We start from the raw sequence: 18,936 nt of genomic DNA, 5'->3' as shown, positions 1-18,936 counted from the left end.
TACACACGCACGAGGAAAGATAGGGTGTGAGTCGTCGTAAATACAGCCAACTGTTGATGATGAGATTCAGAGGCCAAATAGAGCGTTTTTTGAGTTTGATTTTGAGACCAAGAATTTTACGCATAACACAACCACTGCAAGCCTGTTTTTAGGCTGATGACAGGGAGATGAGACAAAATGCGAAAAAAGGATTTTTCAAAGAAACACAGAACGCCCAATTGGATTGTTGTTGGAGCGTTTGACTTCAGTGAAAAGAACTGATAAGGAGCAAAGCAAATTTGTTTGAAACTAGACATTCATCCGAATTTGAAAGGAGGAACTTTTTCAAAGTAGAAGAAAAGCTTCGACAAAGTCTGATCACCACTGTTTATTGGTCATGGGCCACGGAAAATACCTCCAACTTCAAAATTGCTTTTTGCTTCCCGTTTGGATGGAAATTTCGATCATGATGTAACCATTATTTCTGACTAACCATGACATAAATTCCTATTTTCCTTCCGTGATCTCACATTCAGAAAGAGACTCTCTGAAGAAGCACAAAAGCTTACAAAAAAATGATGCAAAAAGCCAACCACCAAAAGTCCTCTATTCTCGGACTTGTTTGGGTGGAAATTTTAATCATGATGCAACAATTATTTCAATTCATAACGTTTCCATTGTTGAATGCATTCAATTACTTGTACATAAAAGAACATTATATTAATTTATCAAACTCAGACCATATCCGAGAGTCAACACATCACAAAAGACGACTAAAAATTGTTCATTTAACTGATTTTCATTTTGATTATAGGATACCTGCTGGTAGCCAAGATAACAAAAACTTAAATGATGACCACTTTTCGTTATTTGAAAAATTTAACGCTTGGTGGAGATGGTTACGAAGAAATATTCGATATCATAGGATCAGCCACTCACAATTGAATGAAATACTATTAGAAATTGAAAATATTCAGAATATTGACTTGATTGTCATAACTGGTGATATATTTGAAGATTTTTCAAATATTGATATAGATTGGATGATTGAGAATTTTCTGTCAAAGCTTAACAATTATTGCTCTCTCGGAGTCTATGCAGTATTGGGAAATCATGACGAGAGACATTGCTCTGAAAAAGACAGGGACGTTCTCATTAAAAAGCTAAGCACTGCTATCACAGTTTTGGATGCTCACTCTGAATTCACAAAGCACAAGTTCTTTACGACTATTACAAAAGCTACAGAAGATGCATCTTTTGATATTGAAATTTATGGATTTCTTGATTTTTACAACACCCACTTTTGGGAAAATTATCACAAAATTGTGAAACACCTCAATGAAAATCCTGTAAAAGAGAACACTTTACGATTTCTATTGAGCCACAACCCGGACACAATTGCTTGGATAAAGAATGATATATTTCATTTTGATATGATCTTCAGTGGTCATACACATGGAGGACAAGTATGCTGCCCCATACCTTCCTTGATTTTGAAAAATGTTTTAGCTCTCTTTTGGAGGATATACATTAAGGATGTGTCATTTGATCATTTCTTGCAAATTCACTTTTCTTTTGAACAGGTCCACCAGATGAATGAGGGAGTCTTTACTTACATTCCAATAATTCCAATAATCATTTATTTGTACAAGAAGGTTTGTAGTATTGGTCATGGTGCGTTGCATTAACAATCCTATGCCCATGGCAATTTTCTCTGCCATGTTGAACAATTCAAGGCAACGCTATGGACTTTTGTGAGGCACAAGATCAGCAAACTGAAAATAGTACAGAGAATACTAAATGTATGCAAATACTGGGAGTGGGGTACTGGTTTATTTGAATTGAAGTGGCAAGATGACTCTACCCTTATCGATCGAGTGTTTCACCACCACCAAAGAGTTTCATCTCTTCAACAAGAGATCAATATTGCTTCCAGTGAAGATGAAAATTTTATCAAGCTCATCTTCCGTACTTACAAAATTGACAGAAAGCAATTTGTACATACTTCCAGCGGATTAGGCACTCATTATCCCATGCGATTATTCTGTCCTCCAGAAATCTCAATTCTCAACCTCAGTTTTTAGGGAGCATCTCACTTCCTGTTTTGGTCCCTACATTAAACCAGTGCGTTTTTGGAAAACAAAAAAATGCATACACTCAACAAAGCAGCAACAAACCTCCTCAATAAGTCTTTAAAGAAGAACAACAACAGCAGCCAGGTGATCCGAGCATTGCTTCAGGGCGGATTAGTCAAGCATCGAACGAAGAGCCGACTCGATCAGTTTTGTTCGGATTCTATTTGCAAACTACATCATGTGAGGTTCTTTTCAAAAAACTTGTCTCAACATGTTGAAACTCCGAATCAAACAGAGACATCCTCTACAAAGTCCATTGGAAGCATTTACATTGAGAGAACGAACATCGGAATTTTTGGAGCAATGAATAGCGGAAAATCAACGCTCATGAATTGTCTTACCAAATCAAACACCAGTATCGTGGATGCAACACCAGGAACCACGGCTGATGTAAAGATTACAACAATGGAAATTCATGGTATTGGACCAACAAAATTATTTGACACTCCAGGTACAGATGAAGCTTCGGAATTGGGAGAAAAAAAGAGACAAAAAACAATCACGTCTTTGAAAGAGTCAGACTTGGCTGTGATTGTCATTGACCCTTTTAATTCGAGCAGCATTGTTCAATGTAAATGGCTCATGAACGAATGTGAAAAATACGGCAAACCATTTTGCGTATTGTTCAATGTTTCAGAGGAGAAGAGAGCTGAGGCAAAGATTGACAATTTTAGTGACAATTTAGACAGTATTGAGACAGAGCTTAAGATCAATGAATTCGATCAGTCCTCTGGAGTTAACAAACTGTTTTGTGGAGCTGTTTGTGTGGATTTACAATCTCAAATCGCTCACTCGAAATGTATCAAATTTCTTGAGGATGGATATAGGAAGAGCAAATCGAGAGCCGATCTTGGTCCAGCTCCATTGCCAACAAAGCTTCTTCCAAAAATGGAGGAAGACAGCACTGTTTTTCTGAACATTCCAATGGATGAGGAAACTCCTTCTGGACGATTACTAAAGCCACAAGCGATGGTTCACGAATATCTTCTTCGTGAGTACAGCAATGTATTTTCGTATCGTATGAATTTGAAACATGCAAGAAGTCACGATAAAGCTCTGGTGGAGAAGGAACGAAAGCGATTTGTTGATATGGTAAAATCGCTCAGAGAAAGAGGCAAGCTCAAACTCTTAATAACAGATTCACAAGCAATGGATATTGTGCATCCGTGGACCATTGATCCAGAAACAAAGGAAACTATTGTGGATATCACTACTTTTAGTGTGATCATGATCAATTTTATGAGCTCTGGTCGATTACCTGAGTTCTTGAAAGGTATTGAGGCCTTCAAAAATCTTAAAGCTGGAGATTCTGTTCTGTTGTGTGAGGCATGTAATCACAATCGAATTGCAGATGACATTGGAACAGTTCAAATACCGAGAGCTATTGAAAAACGTTTTGGAAAGGGAGCCATTCATGTGGATACTGTCTTTGGAAGGGAGTATCAATTAATTAAGGATCTCTCTCAGTACAAATTAATCATTCATTGCGGAGGTTGTATGATTGATAAACAAAAGATGAACGCTCGACTCACTGACCTTGCTAAAGCTGGAGTGCCAATTACGAATTATGGACTTCTCCTCTCGTTTCTCCAGTCAGAACATGCACTTGCCAGAGTGACCAAACCCTTCCTTCAAGTAGGCCAATCCCCATTTTCTTCTCAAGAAAGATCTAAATAAAACTCCATGTTTTTGTTCCAGCGTTGAACCTCTGAGATGCATTTTGAGAGAGAAATGCACAAAGAGCAATTCGAGAGGTTTTCTCTTCAAAGGAATTCCTGTCCAATCCAAAGAGCCACAGAAAATCCAATTCTCGCGAGAATTGCAAAAAAAACCTGAAAAAAAATGTTGAGCAATTTTGGACAAGCACCACAACAACCAGCACAACAGGCTTTTGGCCAACAGACTTCCAACAATGCCATTTCTCAAGACCCAACCTATCAAATGTTATTGCAAGCGATTCAGGTGATTCATAATGCTGCATCACCTCCCCAACAAAGAATGGAGGCTCAACAGGTATGTTCCGTGATGATGAAGAATGTTATTATTTAATGGAATGTTGGAATGATGATGATAAATTTGTTCCGAACTCTATTAATGTTATAGTATGTGGAGCAGTTTAAACAAACGAATCAGAATAAGATTGAATATTGTTGGGCTTTCGTTGTAGATAGTCAACCTGAAGAGGTTCGACACTTCGGGTTACAAATTTTACATTATATCGTAACAAAGGAATGGCCTGGAGTACAAGTAAATTTTCAAACAACTCAAACACGGTCGCGGATATCTCAATTACTGTTGGAATATGCTGCCCGAGGAACAAGACACATGCTAGAAGAAAAGCTCTTTATCAAAGAAAAATTGGCTTCTATTTTTTCATCAATCATTGAATTGTCATGGCCTAAAATGTAAGTTCAAAAAATTGCAAAAACGAATTAACTATTGAGTCTTGTCAACATTTTTCATATTCAATAGCTTGCCAGATATTTTGGAAAATGTTGTGAAATTGACATCATTAGGTGAAACTCAGTGTGAAATTGCAATTTTCGCTTTGAGATCCTTGGCACAAGATTTAACCAGCGATTTCTCAACAGATATGTCTCCAAATAAGAGAAGAGAGCTCATAGAAAAATTACAACCAAAAATTCCTGATATTTTCTCCATGACTTTCGGATTGTTTGATGCCGCTTTTGGAGCATATAAGGCTAGAACAGACCAAAAGTCATACATGATCAATCAAAAATTATTAAGAGCTCTTTTGGATATGAGCATGGCATTTGTTAGTGACTGGCTTGATCCAGCTCATTTCTTTAATCACAATATTATTGATATTTGGATAAGCTTATTGCATGTGGATGAGTTTAAGATGGTACGTTTAAAGTTCCATAATTAACAAATTCATAATTCCATGATTATCAATAATAACTAGGATGCTGGCCAGTGTTTGATTTCTTTTGTCGATGTATCATGGGGAACCAAAAAAGAGGCGAACATGGCTAACCATATGTCCTTACTTTTATCAAAATTATGCGAGAATGCTAGGGCAATTTTAAGTAAGGCTAACCCTAATAATCTTGAGGAGGAATATGAATTCCACAAGGTTCTCTCCAAACTATTTGTCACATTCTCTCAAAAACAGCTCAAATATTTGAATGAAAGACATACAGAAATTGTGGACAAGTAAGTGCAAAACTTTAATTTGGTTATAATTTAACAACAACTAATTTCAATAGTTTTTTGACAGTGGTTTTGGAATTTGACAAGCATCCATCAATTGTTATTTTCAATGATACTCTTGTAGTTTGGAATGGACTGCTAAGTAATCCAAAGATACCATTTAGCAATGCACCATTTCTTGGCAAATATTTTGAACCCTTACTGCAGGTAACTAGAATGAAGATTACTAAAGAAATAGGAAATCCAGATGTGGACAGATTTGAGAATAATCTCACTCACCAATTGAGTTTGATTGATTTTGAGGATAAAAAAGAGTACTACCATGTTCATGGTTCTATGAGAAGTCAGGCTAGATCTCTCATTCAATACATCACTCAACGAGTTGTAAGTAATTACATTTATTATTGTCTTACTTTGAAAAACATTGTTTCCATCTTTTAGCCATTTGAAAGTGTAAAATTTGCTACATTGGAAGTTGAGCAAGCTCTTAAACTCAATACACCCGATCCAAAAGATGATAAGGGACCAAATGGTTACTGTAGCGTTTTTAGCGATGCTTATCTTATGTGGGAGTCAGCTGTGACTTTCTATGAGTGGGTTATTGAATCTGTAACTAACGATAAGGTTTCTGCAGATGAACGGATTATTGAGGCAGAGATGTATCTCCTTGGGCGTTGCCTTCAATTTTCAACAGAAGATGCACTCATTCAAACAATATTTGTGAGATTATTCAAGTCGTTCTCTCACCTCAATAAGAGAAATAAGGAATCCTTGTCTGCAATTGCCACAAATTTATTCAAACAGATGCAATTCCGACCTTCAAAGGAAGCTGGAAAAGCTGTTGAAGAGTTAACTGAAGATACTTCTACTGCCAGACAGAAAGCACATACTACCTTCATTAGCTTATGCCAAGCAAACGCAAAAGATTTACCAGAATATTTGAAGCAATTTGTAGATCAAGCTGAACAGCTGTGGAACAAGAAAGAAATTCTAAGCAACGAATTGATATTGATGTACGAGGCATTTGTTGTTATTAGCAATGAATGGAAAGATTTGAACCAACAATGCCAATTTTTGGATTATTTATTGAGCCCATTAATCAATGAATTGAATTCTAATTTGTATCAAGAGGTGTGCGGATCTGTAGAGCTACTTTACAAGGCAGCTGGAATTATTCCAGAACCAAACCAAGAAACAAAAGCCAAGCTCGAAGAGATCAAGGGTAGAATTTTCCACATTCTTACAACAGTGACCAGTTTGGCAGAAAGAATGCCTGAAAATCCCAAAGATATGGGAATGATCGATCCACAGACAAAAGAAATCAAATATCCTATCTCAGCATATATTTTAGAAGTGTTACCAAATGTTCTTTCTCTAATTAGAACAATTCATATGTGCTATACACCTCAAGGACAGCAATTAGTTCCTGAACAAGTGCGAAAGTACATTTTACATATTGGAATTGATGAGCAGTATATGGCCAAGGGAGAACAATTTGTTGCTTCTAAAGTGACACAAGAACAGTATGCCGTACATAAGGTTCATTATTTTGTCACAAACTTGAGAAGATTGTCCTATTTATTGCTAGGTCAAGCATGTAAATATTGCGAGAAAGCTCGTTTCTGGGGAAATCCACAACTTTTCCAAATGTTATCAGAATCTGTTTTTTCCTTCATGGAGTTTGTGACAATTAGAGATTTATCCGTATTGACTAGTAATTTCTTTTCGAGCTTCTTTGACGCTTGTCCTGCAGAATTACATAACACTCTCCTTCTTGAAATATTGAAGCCACTTTTATCACTAATGACCGCCAGAATTGAACAAGCACAAAATGAAATATGTGATAAAGCAGGTTCTCAGCGTGGTGGTGACGAAGGTGTGTTAGATGAAATTGTGAAAGAAAAACACCTCAAAGAATTGTGCTCCGTATTGGTGAATATTTTCTTGAGGGCTACAAATTCCATTAGAATTTCAAAGGACAATCTCAAGCCAAAGGCAGACGTTATTTGCACATTTGTAATCTCGAGTCCTGATCTTATTGGTTTAATTGTTATGCTTTTCTGCAAAATTATAGCAGCCATGTTGGATCCAACAAGTGTGGTGAAGTGTGTTATTATTTGTGACAGAGTTGTTAGATATTTTAGCAACTCACAAATTCAAAACTATACCAATTTATTTGCAGGAGAGTTATTCTTTTCTCTCATCAAATCATTGATGACCACTGTAGATGAACAATTACAGGATTCCATCATCTCCTTAATTTCGTATATTTATGCCTCACTTCGAAAAAAGACCAATATCATGAAGGACATTTTGATTCAAGTTCCAACCTTGACACCACAAAAAGTGAAACACTTTGATGATGTGTTCACGCAAACACAAGATGAAAAGGAACGAAAGAAAAAGGCAAAAGCTCTCTTCTCTGGAGTGTGTGGAATGAACAAGGGAGCACCATCGAAAACAAAATCAGTTCTTGCTCTTAATCAACAGCCATCAACAGAAAAGAAGAGTGCAAAGAAGACATCCTTCCTGGATGACGCCACTGTTTCAAAACTTGGAGACTTCTTCAAATAATACTACTCATTTTGAATTCGAAATAAATAATGTGTCAATAATTATTATTGTTGCATAAAACTGACCGATATGGCTCCTGCAACATGCTTACACCTTGTCCACTTGCTGATCTGGATGAGCCTTTTTGAATGCTTCCAATTCCGAGCATGCTTGTTCAATTCGAACAATGTTTGGGAATTTGCTCATGTCCACATTAAATCTCTTGGCATTGTATACTTGTGGAACGAGACAAATATCGGCCATACTGACCTGATCACCCACACAGAATTTTCCGCTGTGCTTTTCCAAGACCTTCTCCACAGCAACAAAACCATTTTCAATCCAATATTTTCCCCAATTTGATTTGGCAGCTTCGTCCGTATTGAAATCTTCTTTAATCTTCTTCAAGACTCTCAAATTTTGAATGGGTTGAATATCGGAAGCAATCATTTGACAGATTTGACGAACCAATTGCCTCTTGTATGGATCAGAAGTGGGCAACAAGTGCACTCCCTGATCACCTCTCGTCTCTTCTAAATATTCCATAATGGCAATGGATTGATTCAGAGTGTGTCCATCAATTTCCAATGTCGGAACGAGTTTGGATGGATTTCGTTGTGCATAGTCTTCACTCGATTGTTTAGATTCCAATAAATTCACAGCCACATATTGGTAGTGAATTTCCTTGAGTGCAAGAGCAATCCGCACACGCCATGAGCATGAGGATCTCCAGTACGAATAGAGGACAACCGGCTCTCCCGAAGACATTTTTTCATTCAATTTCCATTCACTCCACTATTGAAAGGGTATGATAAACAACAATTGATGATCCCCTTCTCGAAAAAACAAGCTGCAATGTCCCTGATGAGAATGTAATCTCTCCAAGGAATTCGAATTAACATGTTTGATTGATTACGAAAATTTTCATTCACCCGAGAATTTTTCAAACAACATTTTGGCGCCTTGTTTATTACAAGTAAAAAAATATCATAAAAAAAATTGGTGGTTTTCCAATCAGATCAGTACTGTCGGACCTTGAGAGAGGCTCGCAACGAAAAAACATTTGATCTACTACAAATAGTGTTGTTGTTGTTGTTGATTCTTTAATACATCCATCGTACTAGTAACAACCCGAGTGAGAAAGAAAGGTTGAACATGTTTTCTCAGCCTGGGGTTATTATGAGGAGTAAATTTAACTCACTCATCAATAATAATGATGTCGTTGCAACAGATGCTTATTCAAATAGTAACTATGGAGGGAGCGCTAACACGTTCGGAAGGGAGATGGACGGATCATCATATACATCATCATCACTGTCTGCTTCCAAACCGAAGACTGTTCAGAAATTGCCTTGGGAAGAGCCACAGCAGCAAAAACCGGGAAGTACCAAATTGAATTCATACAGGGTGACCAACTCAGTCCATACAGGGGGCGTGCAACCATCAACCATTAATACAAACATGAAACAGTCTCGGATTAACAGCGGATCAAGTGTTCCAATGTTTGTAGACGACAATGAAAGTGATACAACCCCTCGTTCTTCGAACAATGCAAATTATTACGAAGAAATTTCAAATTCATCAAGCACAAAACAATCTCTTTCTTCAATGTATTTAGCTAGTAAGAAAGCTTCATCTTACTCTGCAGTTACTTCTATGGAAGAAGAGGAGTCTCTGGAGGCCAAGAAGGCGGAAGAACTAAGAAAAGCCAGAAAGCAATCAGCTCCTCCAACGTCGAAACCATCGTCGAAGCCACCATCAAGAAGTTCTTCTAGACAATCCACAAGAAGTGAAAACGAAGATGAATATTCTACCGAGAACGTGAGAGGATCAGTTCAACGGTACGATTCCGCAATTAAGGCAGTGGTGAACGGAGCTGCCTCACCAGGAAAACCACGACTGAGCGCCAGCAGAACAAAACAGCCAATATCCGGAAACTCAAATTCATCCATTCAAACCCCAAAAGAGCCATCTCCAAGTGTAACAACAGCAAATGCATTTTCCAAGCCAAAAAACGTTCAAGAAGCAGCTCTTCCTGAAACAACAAGATCAGTCGTAGGATCCAAAAAGACTTCTCACACATGGATTCAGGCAAGTGTGACACCTTTAGATCTTTATCACAAGACCTTGGAATTAGAAAACATTGTGGTAAAACCGGAAGAAAAACCTTCACGCCCTAAATTCAAATTCATTGCTCGGAAATCAGGAACCACGGCATTTGTTGAATCAACCACAAGAGGAAAACCATCTGTGGTGTCTCAATCAAGAGATGCTTATGCAGCCGCCCAAACTAAGTCTGTTAGCAAGTCAGTTCAGCCACCTCAGAGACCAGTTCAACAACCGCAAAAACCAGTTCCAAAAAGAGCACCTCCACCTGTGCATGACGAGGAAGAGGATGAAGAGGATGATTCCTATGATGACGAGCAAGAAGAAGAGGAAGAAGAAGAAACACCACCAGTGAAGCAACCACCAAAAAAACAAATTACCTCTAAGCCTCAAACAAACAGCTTATCATCTTCTAAAAAACAACAAGAACCTCCATCAAAAACCACAAAACCAACAACTAAATCTGTACCACAAAAGCCCATTCCTAAGGAAGAAGAAGAGGAGGAAGAAGAAGAGGAGGAAGAAGAGGAGGAGGAGGATAATCAAGACGGTACCGATGTGAACAGCATGCAAATTAAGGCAGTTGGTAATAAGGATAGTAAATCCTTGTTCGAACAAATGCTGGAGGCAGAATTAAGAAGAGGAGAGGCAGTAGTCCAAGAGCAAGAAACCGAGAGAAAATGTCCTCATTGCAAGGAAGAGATTCCTGTCAAGATATTCGCAAAGCACAAAAAGCAATGCAAAGAACGGCATGAGAAGAAACGAAAGGTTTTCAAAGTTGACATTTTGGACGAAGAACTTGCAAAAGAAGCGGCCAAAGTGAAATCAACAGCTCCAGTGAAAACCAAGCCAAATAATTGGAGAAGAAAACATGAAGAATTTCAACGAACCTTAGGCAAGGGAACAAAGGATGATAAGAATGGAGGTGCGTATGATTACTACGAGCCACCCGAACCCGTTGACGACCGAGTGCAATGTGAATACTGTGGACGAAAATTCCAAGAAGAAGTCCACGAAAGACATGTTAAATCTTGTGCTGAACGAAACCTGAAGGCCAAGATGAAAGAAAGGGCAAACAGTGGAAAAACATCGTCGGTACAGCCGACCAACGGAGCTTCATCAGCTGGTGGAATCGCAAGGAAAAATTCTGTTTCAAGCTCATCTTCAGCTAGTTCTAGGCAGTCTTCAGGGTTGTCATCGACGCGTTCTAAACAAACACCGACCTATTCTTCTGCACGAAAATACTGACACGAGAGATTTGTGTATTTTTATTTATCTAATATTAAAAGCTCAAAACTGAATCATTTCCTTACAAAATTCACAAAAAAATGTCAAAATACAAGAAATACAGCAGTGAATCGAGTTCTTCCGATGACGAAGATGAATACTACAAGAAGAGTGGAGAAGTGAGCTCCGACAACAGCAAAGAGCCATCAAAAATTTCCACTGTTGGTGCACATCAATTTGGATGTGAAAAAACATCGGATACCGTTTTGAAAATCACACAAATGGCAGATGAACCTTTCAAACTGTATTGTCACAAAACATGTCTCGGGGCAAATTCTCCATATCTAAAATCTAAAATTGAAGAGCTTCCCATCAATGATCAACATGAAACCACCGTAGATAAGCCAATCTTAATTTTAAATGATTTAGACAGATATGACAAAAGAGTAATAACAATGGTCGTCAAGCATCTGCATGACAGCAATACCATCGAATTTGATCAGCCGATCCTATGCTTGGAGGACGTTATTACAATTGTTAAAATTGCGATACTCTTTGGTATGGAACAATTGGCTTCTCGTGCAAAAACAGCCTTGCTTGAAGAAGTTGGATCACATAACTTTTTCCAGTTGTACATTTTAGCCAAATCATATGCTCTGGATCAAATACTTGACGAGTTAAAACGTTGGATGACGAGTAGTCGTCCCACCCCCAATTTTCACACAAGTTCACACTTGATGAGAATGAGTGAATTCATGCTCATGGATTTTATTACTGAAATGAGTACTGTGAATGGAAGTGTGGCATATGTTTTCATGTCTGTTCTTGCTTGGTGCAGAGTTAATGTTCTTGATGTTAAAAAGTTGAGGAAAGTTTTGTCCACATTATGTGAAAATACGAATGATGCAGAAGTAAGGAACACTGTCTTTGCTTTTGTGTTTCCAGTATGGAAAAAGTTTTTGAAGGATGACGTATCACTCTCCGACGAAGCGTTTCTGTGCATGTATCATTCTCTATTGAGTAATTCCTTCGATCATTGATAAAATTGTAAATCAAATTCACATCACAGTTTCACTATTCAGAGCCACTTCCTTTTTCCGATTCTTCATTACTATTTTCGTTATAATCAAATGATCCAAAAGTTTTGTTCCATTCAATATATCGATGTAAATCACTTTGAGCCACTGACGGACGAATTGATTTAAGGGCTGCTTTGAAATCCTTAAATTCTATTGGTCTTAACTCTGAGGCTGCTGCATGTTTGATTTGTGAGCCTAAATCTCTGATAGCAAACATTGAAGCTTCTGCACAAAGATTTTTAATGTCACTACCTGAATATCCATCAGTTAAATCTACCAAAGAGTTCAACTCCTCCTCAGAAATCACGTGCGGGTTTTTTGAGAGAAGTCTTGCCAACATTTCTTTCCTTCCTTCTTTTGATGGAAGAGGTATGTACAAACGCTTCTGCATTCTTCTTCTCACGGCTTCATCTATTTCTTCAGGTCTATTGGTAGCACCAACAATTAAAATTCGATCTGTTTCGTCATTGGTTGAAGCACCATCAAGCTGAACTAAAAATTCTGTTTTTAATCTTCTGGTACCGCTATCACTATCCGAATCAGTTCTTTGGGAAAGTAAACTATCAATTTCATCAATAAACACTACAGATGGTTGAAAGTATCTGGCAAGTGCAAATAGAGTTCTCACTAATTTTTCACCTTCACCCACCCATTTACTGGTCAAGCTTGAAGCTGAAATAGAGAAGAAGGTAGAGCCACTTTCGTGAGCAATGGCTTTTCCAATCAGTGTCTATTATGATGATTTTAAAAAAATGGAGAGTAACACATTGGCAGCATTTAAAAACACACCAAGAATTATGGCAATGAAGAAAATAAGTATTGCTTACCTTACCGGTACCTGGAGGTCCAAATAAGAGTAGACCTTTGGGTGGTCGTCTTAGTCCAGTAAATAAATCAGGTCTCATGAGAGGCCAAATTACTGCCTCTTGTACAGATGCCTTTGCATATTTCAAACCAGCAATGTCATCCCAAGTCACAGAAATTGAAGAGTCTAAAATTTCATTCGCGATCGTTTCAATTAATTTTGGACTCAGATGAGAAAGTTCCTCAGGAATGACACCATTCTCAAATATTTTCGAAAGGTCAGCACCATCCTCGTCGTCTGTTTTTTTCTTTTTGGATGGCTTTTCTCCAGTGTTCTTAGAAGTGTTTGTATTATTGTTGCTGTTATTATTTGAATTTTCCTTATCATTGGATTTGAGTGGAGGAACGAATTTCTTTCGTTTTCCTGAATTAGCTGTTAATGATGTCACAGGATGATAATTGGATGTTGAGCTCTTGATATCACTTAGGTTTTTCTGCTTACTATTTTGCTCTTCTTCCTCTTCCTTTTCTTCGTCGCTCATTGGCTTGTCTCCCATCTTTTTCCTCTTATTATTTACCAATTGTCGAGCTGTAACAAACGATGATTTTGGTTTTTCTTCATCATCTACGATCATTGGGTCATTCGTTGTTGTACCTCCACCACTATTGCCACTGCTGGTTCTTCCATTATTGGATGATGGGCTCGGATTTCTCATAGTATTGTTTCCTCTCTGAGCCTTCAACGGAATGTTTCCATTCGTGCCTGTAGAAGGCTTGTTTGTGGCTACTTGTGAATTAATACAGGAAGAATTTGCTGTGTTTGATGATGAAGGTACATTTACAATTTTCGGACGTAAATATTCATGTTGTCGTTTGAATAACAAGGATTGAATGATGGGTACTTGTTTGCAAATTTCATTCTTGGAAACAAGTTTATAGGTTGGGGGATCAATGATGGTGTTTGATGAACACACTTGTTGAAAAGCGTGCTTTGAGAATAGTAAAAAATCATTGTTGTTACTCTCCGTATGATGAATCATGGACCGACAATCTCCATAACAATCATTTAAAATCTTGTCATTCTGCTTGATGTAATAGGAGGGCACTTCTTCATCGAGTTTGGTAGAAGACGGAGGTTTAGGAGCAAATAATTTTCGTTCCCGACAAGTTCTAATGGTTGCCAGCTGTTCCGAAAGTGCGAGCAAGGACGAGGAATTATTGTTGTTGGAGGATGATGACGGATTCAGAGAGGCTTTTCCGTTTTGCATTTTTTTTATTGTTGTTTGAAGTTCTCGAGATTGGTGGAAGTTCATCTATTCGCACTAATCCTCTTCTTCATCCTCATCGTCTGATTCTTCTGACTCTTCTTCCTCTTGGTAGTCATTATCATTCAGGTCATCTTCACAATCTTGGTTTGATTGTTCTTGTGCGACCTCTTTTGAACAAACTTCATCAATACGATTTGCTGAGGTGACTAAGGGACGTAATTTTAGGACAAGATGGATGTCCCTAACGTTTCAAAAATTGAAGGTAAATTCAAAAGTTATCAATTCTTCTTCAGTAAAAAACCTACTTTGCCATGAGAGTTTGCCTTTTAGCATGCAAAGCACATGCATTTGCGTCCTGCATCATTTCCACTAATACATCCTCACATGCATCATTTCCACAATAGTCCACATCCTCTATCATTTGCCACTTTTAGACCTATTTCTCGAACCACTCTTTGAAACGGTAATCGTGGAATTAGAAGTTCTGTACTCCTTTGATATTTCATGATTTCCTTCAGCCATAAAGTGCGTCTCGTTCTTTTGGTTGAAATATTACGAGTTGTTGGACGACTCGCTCGTGTGGGCCTGGGTTGTTGATCCGAATTTTCAGTCCAATTATTATTACTGCTGCTTCCGACCACCGGTGATCTTTGTGTGTCTAAAGAATGATCAATACTCCTTTGACTGTCTCTGGTGATCCTGTTCGGAACATTGTTATTCCTATTGATGAGGTTGCTCTGTACATTGGTGGTCCTTGATGAAACTTGTGAACTCGATTGTTGGACTGGGTTTGAAAGGGAAAATGTTGTTGATGTCTGTTGTTGACTGGAACTAGCCTGCACTGCAGGACTTCTCGGAACAGCAACCAATGGAAGCCTTTGTTGGCTGCTGGATGATGACTGTCTTTTCTCTTGTTCCGAGAAAGGAATGCTACGTCTAGCCATCATTGATACAGGACGGCTGCTACCGGAGGTAATACTACCATCGTTGCCTAAACTACCACTACTCATTGGAAAACTACTCGTTAAACTACTTCTCAAGGCTTGTTGAGAACGTTGCAGATCGTGATCGGACATGCCAAAGGCCTCATCAGATGATGTATCATCTTCATCTTGCACCGGATCATCATCATCGTCAATCACGATAACAACATCAGAGGCCTGAGAGGATGAACGCCCACTTTGCTCCCGAGACATTTTTTAAAAGCTTTCTATTATTTTCATAGGTGGTTAACCAGAGAGCAATTATTAGCCTCTTATTGCGTCATCTCTTCTTCAACAAGAAAGATTTTCACTGCTGTTGCTACTTGAGTTGGACTCGTTATTGCTACTTGCATTGGAACAATTTTCAGATAGTGTGGTCGTTGTTGTGAAGCAATTCATGGAGGAAATATCAACTGGAGACTCGTTGTTGCTTGACGATGCTTTAGGAACTTTGGATTCAGTCGTTTCCTCTCCATTCACACTCACCGTGGGAAGAGGCGATTTGTTTTTTCGTTTCTTGTGAAGTCTTGATTTAAGATGAGCTCGATATTCCGAATATCCTTGATGAGTGCTATTACATTTTTCACACCAATAGGTTTTGTTTTCATCTCCTGACTGATCTGATGGTTTTTGGTGAGGTTCCTTGACTTGATAAGAGTCAACAAGATGCTGAGGAATTTCTTTACCTTCCAAGAAGTGACGTGCAATCTGTGAGGCACTTTCCATAATGACGTCAACAGGTGTTGTTGATATGTCAAATCTGTAGAGAATTCCTTGCTTGATGAGCGGTAATTTTGCATTAGCCCATGAAGATCTATACCAAGTTTCTTGTTTTTTTGCATACTTAAAGGTTCCATTGATGAGAGCTTCTAAACACTGTTTCTTCAATTCACTCTTTTTCTTTAAAATTGATTCATCATTTTGATTTTTGTCACCAATATCATTGATTTCTTCCAAGTATTTCAGATAAGGCAGAAATTCCTTATATCCTATTGATTGTAACACGCCATGTTCAAATGAAATACTAAGCTTATCCTTATTCTTGAAAAGATACTCATGAAAGTTAACCACTTCTTGGAGGAGACCATTTTCCATCATTTGGACCGCTCTATCCGCAATCCGTTGTCTCAATACTCCTCGATTGTCACAAGCCAAATAAAAAAATAAAGTGTCATACTTCAATGTTCTTTGCTCCTCTTTTTTAGAGTCAATAACTTGGGTAAACACTCGTTGCTCTTTTTCATATAATAAAATTCTTTTTTTGATTTTTCGAATATCATTTGGGTGTATGAGAGCGGCCGACTCTGGATCTATTTCTTTAAGTCTTTCGTGTGTATATTTTTTTAAATCCTCGCTGTCGTCATCCCTTTTTGTCTCGTTATATTCCGCTCCATTCGATTCTTCGGCTGAACCAATCAAATATTGATCGAAAATTACAGATTGAATATAATAATTTGTTCCTCCACAAATAATTGGAACAACATCTCGTTTAAATAAATCCTTTTCAAATAATTCATGACAATCTTTCTTGTAATTTAAAACAGTGTAAAGCTGAGATCGATCTGATACTACCCCTTGCTTTTCTCCAACAAAATGATGTTTAATTTCTTTCAGTTCGGAATCACTTGGTTTGTTTGTAGTGATTGGCAAGCCTTCATATATTTGCATGACATCGGCATTGATGATGGCTGCAGACTTCCATTTCATATTTTCATGATCATTATTGCCATTAATCATTCTGGCTAGATGAAGGGCCAGAGCTAATAGTTTTAAATCATTCATTTCAATTATGAAAAAATTATTTAATAATTATTCATGTTGGTAATAATGACCATATTAATATTTCCTTGAAGAAAATTGAACTCACCTGATTTTCCAACTCCCGTACTTCCAGCACACACAATCACTTTTCCCTTCTGCGTGGAGTCCCGATCTTCCACCAAAGAATCCGAAATCGGCAACATTTTTTTTAATTCAAAAAGAACATTCCTTCGATTGTCGAATTTATTGAGCATATTCACCTTCGAACCTTGATGCTCATGGCCAACCATCCTAACAATCTCATCAGAAAGGCCTACGTTTTCGGAATGTCACATTATAAGGACACCGAAAACAACATTTTTCATCACTGACAGTCAAGTTGCAATCCAAGCTCTCAAAAAGAACTATCGAGGACAATTCCTCCTCTTCTATCGAGAATTTCAGAAAATAATTAGAGATAGAAATCTTCAAATTTCTCTAAATATCAAGGTCGACGCTCTAGCCAGACAAAGTCTCTCACAACCCACAATTTTCGACATCAGACAACTCTTTGGCAAACAACGACTCCTCACCAAGACAGGTATCATCATTTTCAATCAAAGAGAAATGACTAGGACCTTTCACTACAAGAAAATGACAACAAAATTAGATGACAATCCCAACCTCATTGATCATGTTCATCAAAAATCCCTCAATATTAAATTCTTGAAAGCGAAAATCTCACCCAATTACAAGTATGCAGTCTGGAGAAATATTATCGACTCTCATATTAGACACTTCACAGGCTCCTATTGCCCTGACTGTGAAGTCGAGTCCAATCTCCACCACTACATATATGAATGTCCAAAGCTTGACCCTTCGAGATATTTCTGTGAAATGAAGATCTCCTCTTTAATCTCCCAACCATGTACAATCACTGATTCGAATTCGTGGTTTAATCCACATCGTCCCATTCTCTACATCCATCACTCCGGTTTCCTACCCCAAGATAGTGATGCGATAAGGCACGTCCCAGCTATTGAAAGGAATTGGCCTGAAATCCAAGTACTGTTAGCCCTTTTCGTTGGCAAATGCCACAAATACTATTACTCTGACAAGATTGAAGACTAAGGACCTTGGGTCCTTAGTTAGAATCCCAATAAATTTTTTTTAATTCAAAATTTAAATCAATTTCAATTTTAAAAAATTTGCATCCACAATGGACAAGCTATTGAAGACAATTTCAAGAGAAGTCATTTCAGCTTTGTCTATCGAGATTTTAAAGAAGATATTTGGCCTTGTTAGTATCTGATGGAGGGAGAAATTCCTTAATCTCTTGCTGGACTTAATACAAGATTCTCATGATGAAAATAAGAAAGTTGAAACTACTGCACCTCTTAATGGGAACAAATTTCAAATACTAGAAGCGTTGAAGGAAGGGGAGAAGATGGATTTTCATCAGTTATCAATTGAATTCTATGCTGAAGAAATAGCAAAGAAAAAGTTGATGTTGCAACAAGAAGAATAATCTACTGCTCTTGTGGTAAGGAAGAACATTGTGACAGTCCAGGTCCAGCTTGATTCGAATCATTCGGCCGACCTTAATTGTGGGATCTTCGGCATATTTTGTCAATCAACTTTATTCAGCAGAGTTTGTTCGAAAGATTCGAATCAAGGTGGACCAGAAATCAGGACCCACGCGGTGGCACAGGGTCTGAGTGCTCGCATTTTTAGAAAAGCTCCCCTTGCGAGGGATCTGTTCCTATCAAACCAATTGTGAAAACTTTACTGAACGAAATCAATCAATTCTTAGTCTCTGGACAAATCAAATTTTGTCAATCAACTCTAAAAATAATACTTATTCAATTTCCAGTTTTACGTGAAGATC

General features: G+C 37.9%; 10 protein-coding genes across 10 annotated transcripts; 5 read left to right on the top strand and 5 right to left on the bottom strand.

Moving 5' to 3' along the window:
• Positions 1 to 554: 554 nt before the first annotated feature.
• On the top strand, positions 555 to 2,063 carry FDP41_004442 (uncharacterized protein; the record flags this gene model as incomplete). Its single annotated transcript, XM_044707857.1, has 2 exons — positions 555 to 1,634; positions 1,716 to 2,063. 2 exons carry the CDS (start codon positions 555 to 557, stop codon positions 2,061 to 2,063), a joined length of 1,428 nt encoding a protein of 475 aa, XP_044561256.1.
• Positions 2,064 to 2,126: 63 nt separating this feature from the next.
• Positions 2,127 to 3,791, top strand: FDP41_004441 (uncharacterized protein; the record flags this gene model as incomplete). Its single annotated transcript, XM_044707856.1, has 1 exon — positions 2,127 to 3,791. One exon carries the CDS (start codon positions 2,127 to 2,129, stop codon positions 3,789 to 3,791), a length of 1,665 nt encoding a protein of 554 aa, XP_044561255.1.
• Positions 3,792 to 3,956: 165 nt separating this feature from the next.
• Positions 3,957 to 7,862, top strand: FDP41_004440 (uncharacterized protein; the record flags this gene model as incomplete). Its single annotated transcript, XM_044707855.1, has 6 exons — positions 3,957 to 4,127; positions 4,218 to 4,519; positions 4,587 to 4,980; positions 5,041 to 5,291; positions 5,345 to 5,672; positions 5,730 to 7,862. The coding sequence occupies 6 exons, from the start codon at positions 3,957 to 3,959 to the stop codon at positions 7,860 to 7,862; spliced, it is 3,579 nt and encodes a 1,192-aa protein (XP_044561254.1).
• Positions 7,863 to 7,949: 87 nt separating this feature from the next.
• Positions 7,950 to 8,609, bottom strand: FDP41_004439 (uncharacterized protein; the record flags this gene model as incomplete). Its single annotated transcript, XM_044707853.1, has 1 exon — positions 7,950 to 8,609. The coding sequence occupies one exon, from the start codon at positions 8,607 to 8,609 to the stop codon at positions 7,950 to 7,952; it is 660 nt and encodes a 219-aa protein (XP_044561253.1).
• Positions 8,610 to 8,996: 387 nt separating this feature from the next.
• FDP41_004438 (uncharacterized protein) lies at positions 8,997 to 11,195 on the top strand (the record flags this gene model as incomplete). The annotated part of the gene is made up of 1 exon (XM_044707852.1): positions 8,997 to 11,195. One exon carries the CDS (start codon positions 8,997 to 8,999, stop codon positions 11,193 to 11,195), a length of 2,199 nt encoding a protein of 732 aa, XP_044561252.1.
• An 80-nt stretch (positions 11,196 to 11,275) lies between these two features.
• Positions 11,276 to 12,214, top strand: FDP41_004437 (uncharacterized protein; the record flags this gene model as incomplete). Its single annotated transcript, XM_044707851.1, has 1 exon — positions 11,276 to 12,214. One exon carries the CDS (start codon positions 11,276 to 11,278, stop codon positions 12,212 to 12,214), a length of 939 nt encoding a protein of 312 aa, XP_044561251.1.
• Positions 12,215 to 12,248: 34 nt separating this feature from the next.
• FDP41_004436 (uncharacterized protein) lies at positions 12,249 to 14,325 on the bottom strand (the record flags this gene model as incomplete). Its single annotated transcript, XM_044707850.1, has 2 exons — positions 12,249 to 12,983; positions 13,081 to 14,325. The coding sequence occupies 2 exons, from the start codon at positions 14,323 to 14,325 to the stop codon at positions 12,249 to 12,251; spliced, it is 1,980 nt and encodes a 659-aa protein (XP_044561250.1).
• A 54-nt stretch (positions 14,326 to 14,379) lies between these two features.
• Positions 14,380 to 14,689, bottom strand: FDP41_004435 (uncharacterized protein; the record flags this gene model as incomplete). The annotated part of the gene is made up of 2 exons (XM_044707849.1): positions 14,380 to 14,566; positions 14,631 to 14,689. 2 exons carry the CDS (start codon positions 14,687 to 14,689, stop codon positions 14,380 to 14,382), a joined length of 246 nt encoding a protein of 81 aa, XP_044561249.1.
• A 25-nt stretch (positions 14,690 to 14,714) lies between these two features.
• Positions 14,715 to 15,521, bottom strand: FDP41_004434 (uncharacterized protein; the record flags this gene model as incomplete). The annotated part of the gene is made up of 1 exon (XM_044707848.1): positions 14,715 to 15,521. The coding sequence occupies one exon, from the start codon at positions 15,519 to 15,521 to the stop codon at positions 14,715 to 14,717; it is 807 nt and encodes a 268-aa protein (XP_044561248.1).
• Positions 15,522 to 15,599: 78 nt separating this feature from the next.
• Positions 15,600 to 17,272, bottom strand: FDP41_004433 (uncharacterized protein; the record flags this gene model as incomplete). Its single annotated transcript, XM_044707847.1, has 2 exons — positions 15,600 to 17,068; positions 17,176 to 17,272. The coding sequence occupies 2 exons, from the start codon at positions 17,270 to 17,272 to the stop codon at positions 15,600 to 15,602; spliced, it is 1,566 nt and encodes a 521-aa protein (XP_044561247.1).
• Between the last annotated feature and the right edge of the window lie 1,664 nt (positions 17,273 to 18,936).

Source organism: Naegleria fowleri (assembly GCF_008403515.1).
Source record: "Naegleria fowleri strain ATCC 30894 chromosome Unknown tig37, whole genome shotgun sequence".
Taxonomy (NCBI): domain Eukaryota; phylum Heterolobosea; class Eutetramitea; order Acrasida; family Naegleriidae; genus Naegleria; species Naegleria fowleri.
Note: the sequence above shows the minus strand (reverse complement) of the source record. Positions and strands in the feature narration are given on the sequence as shown.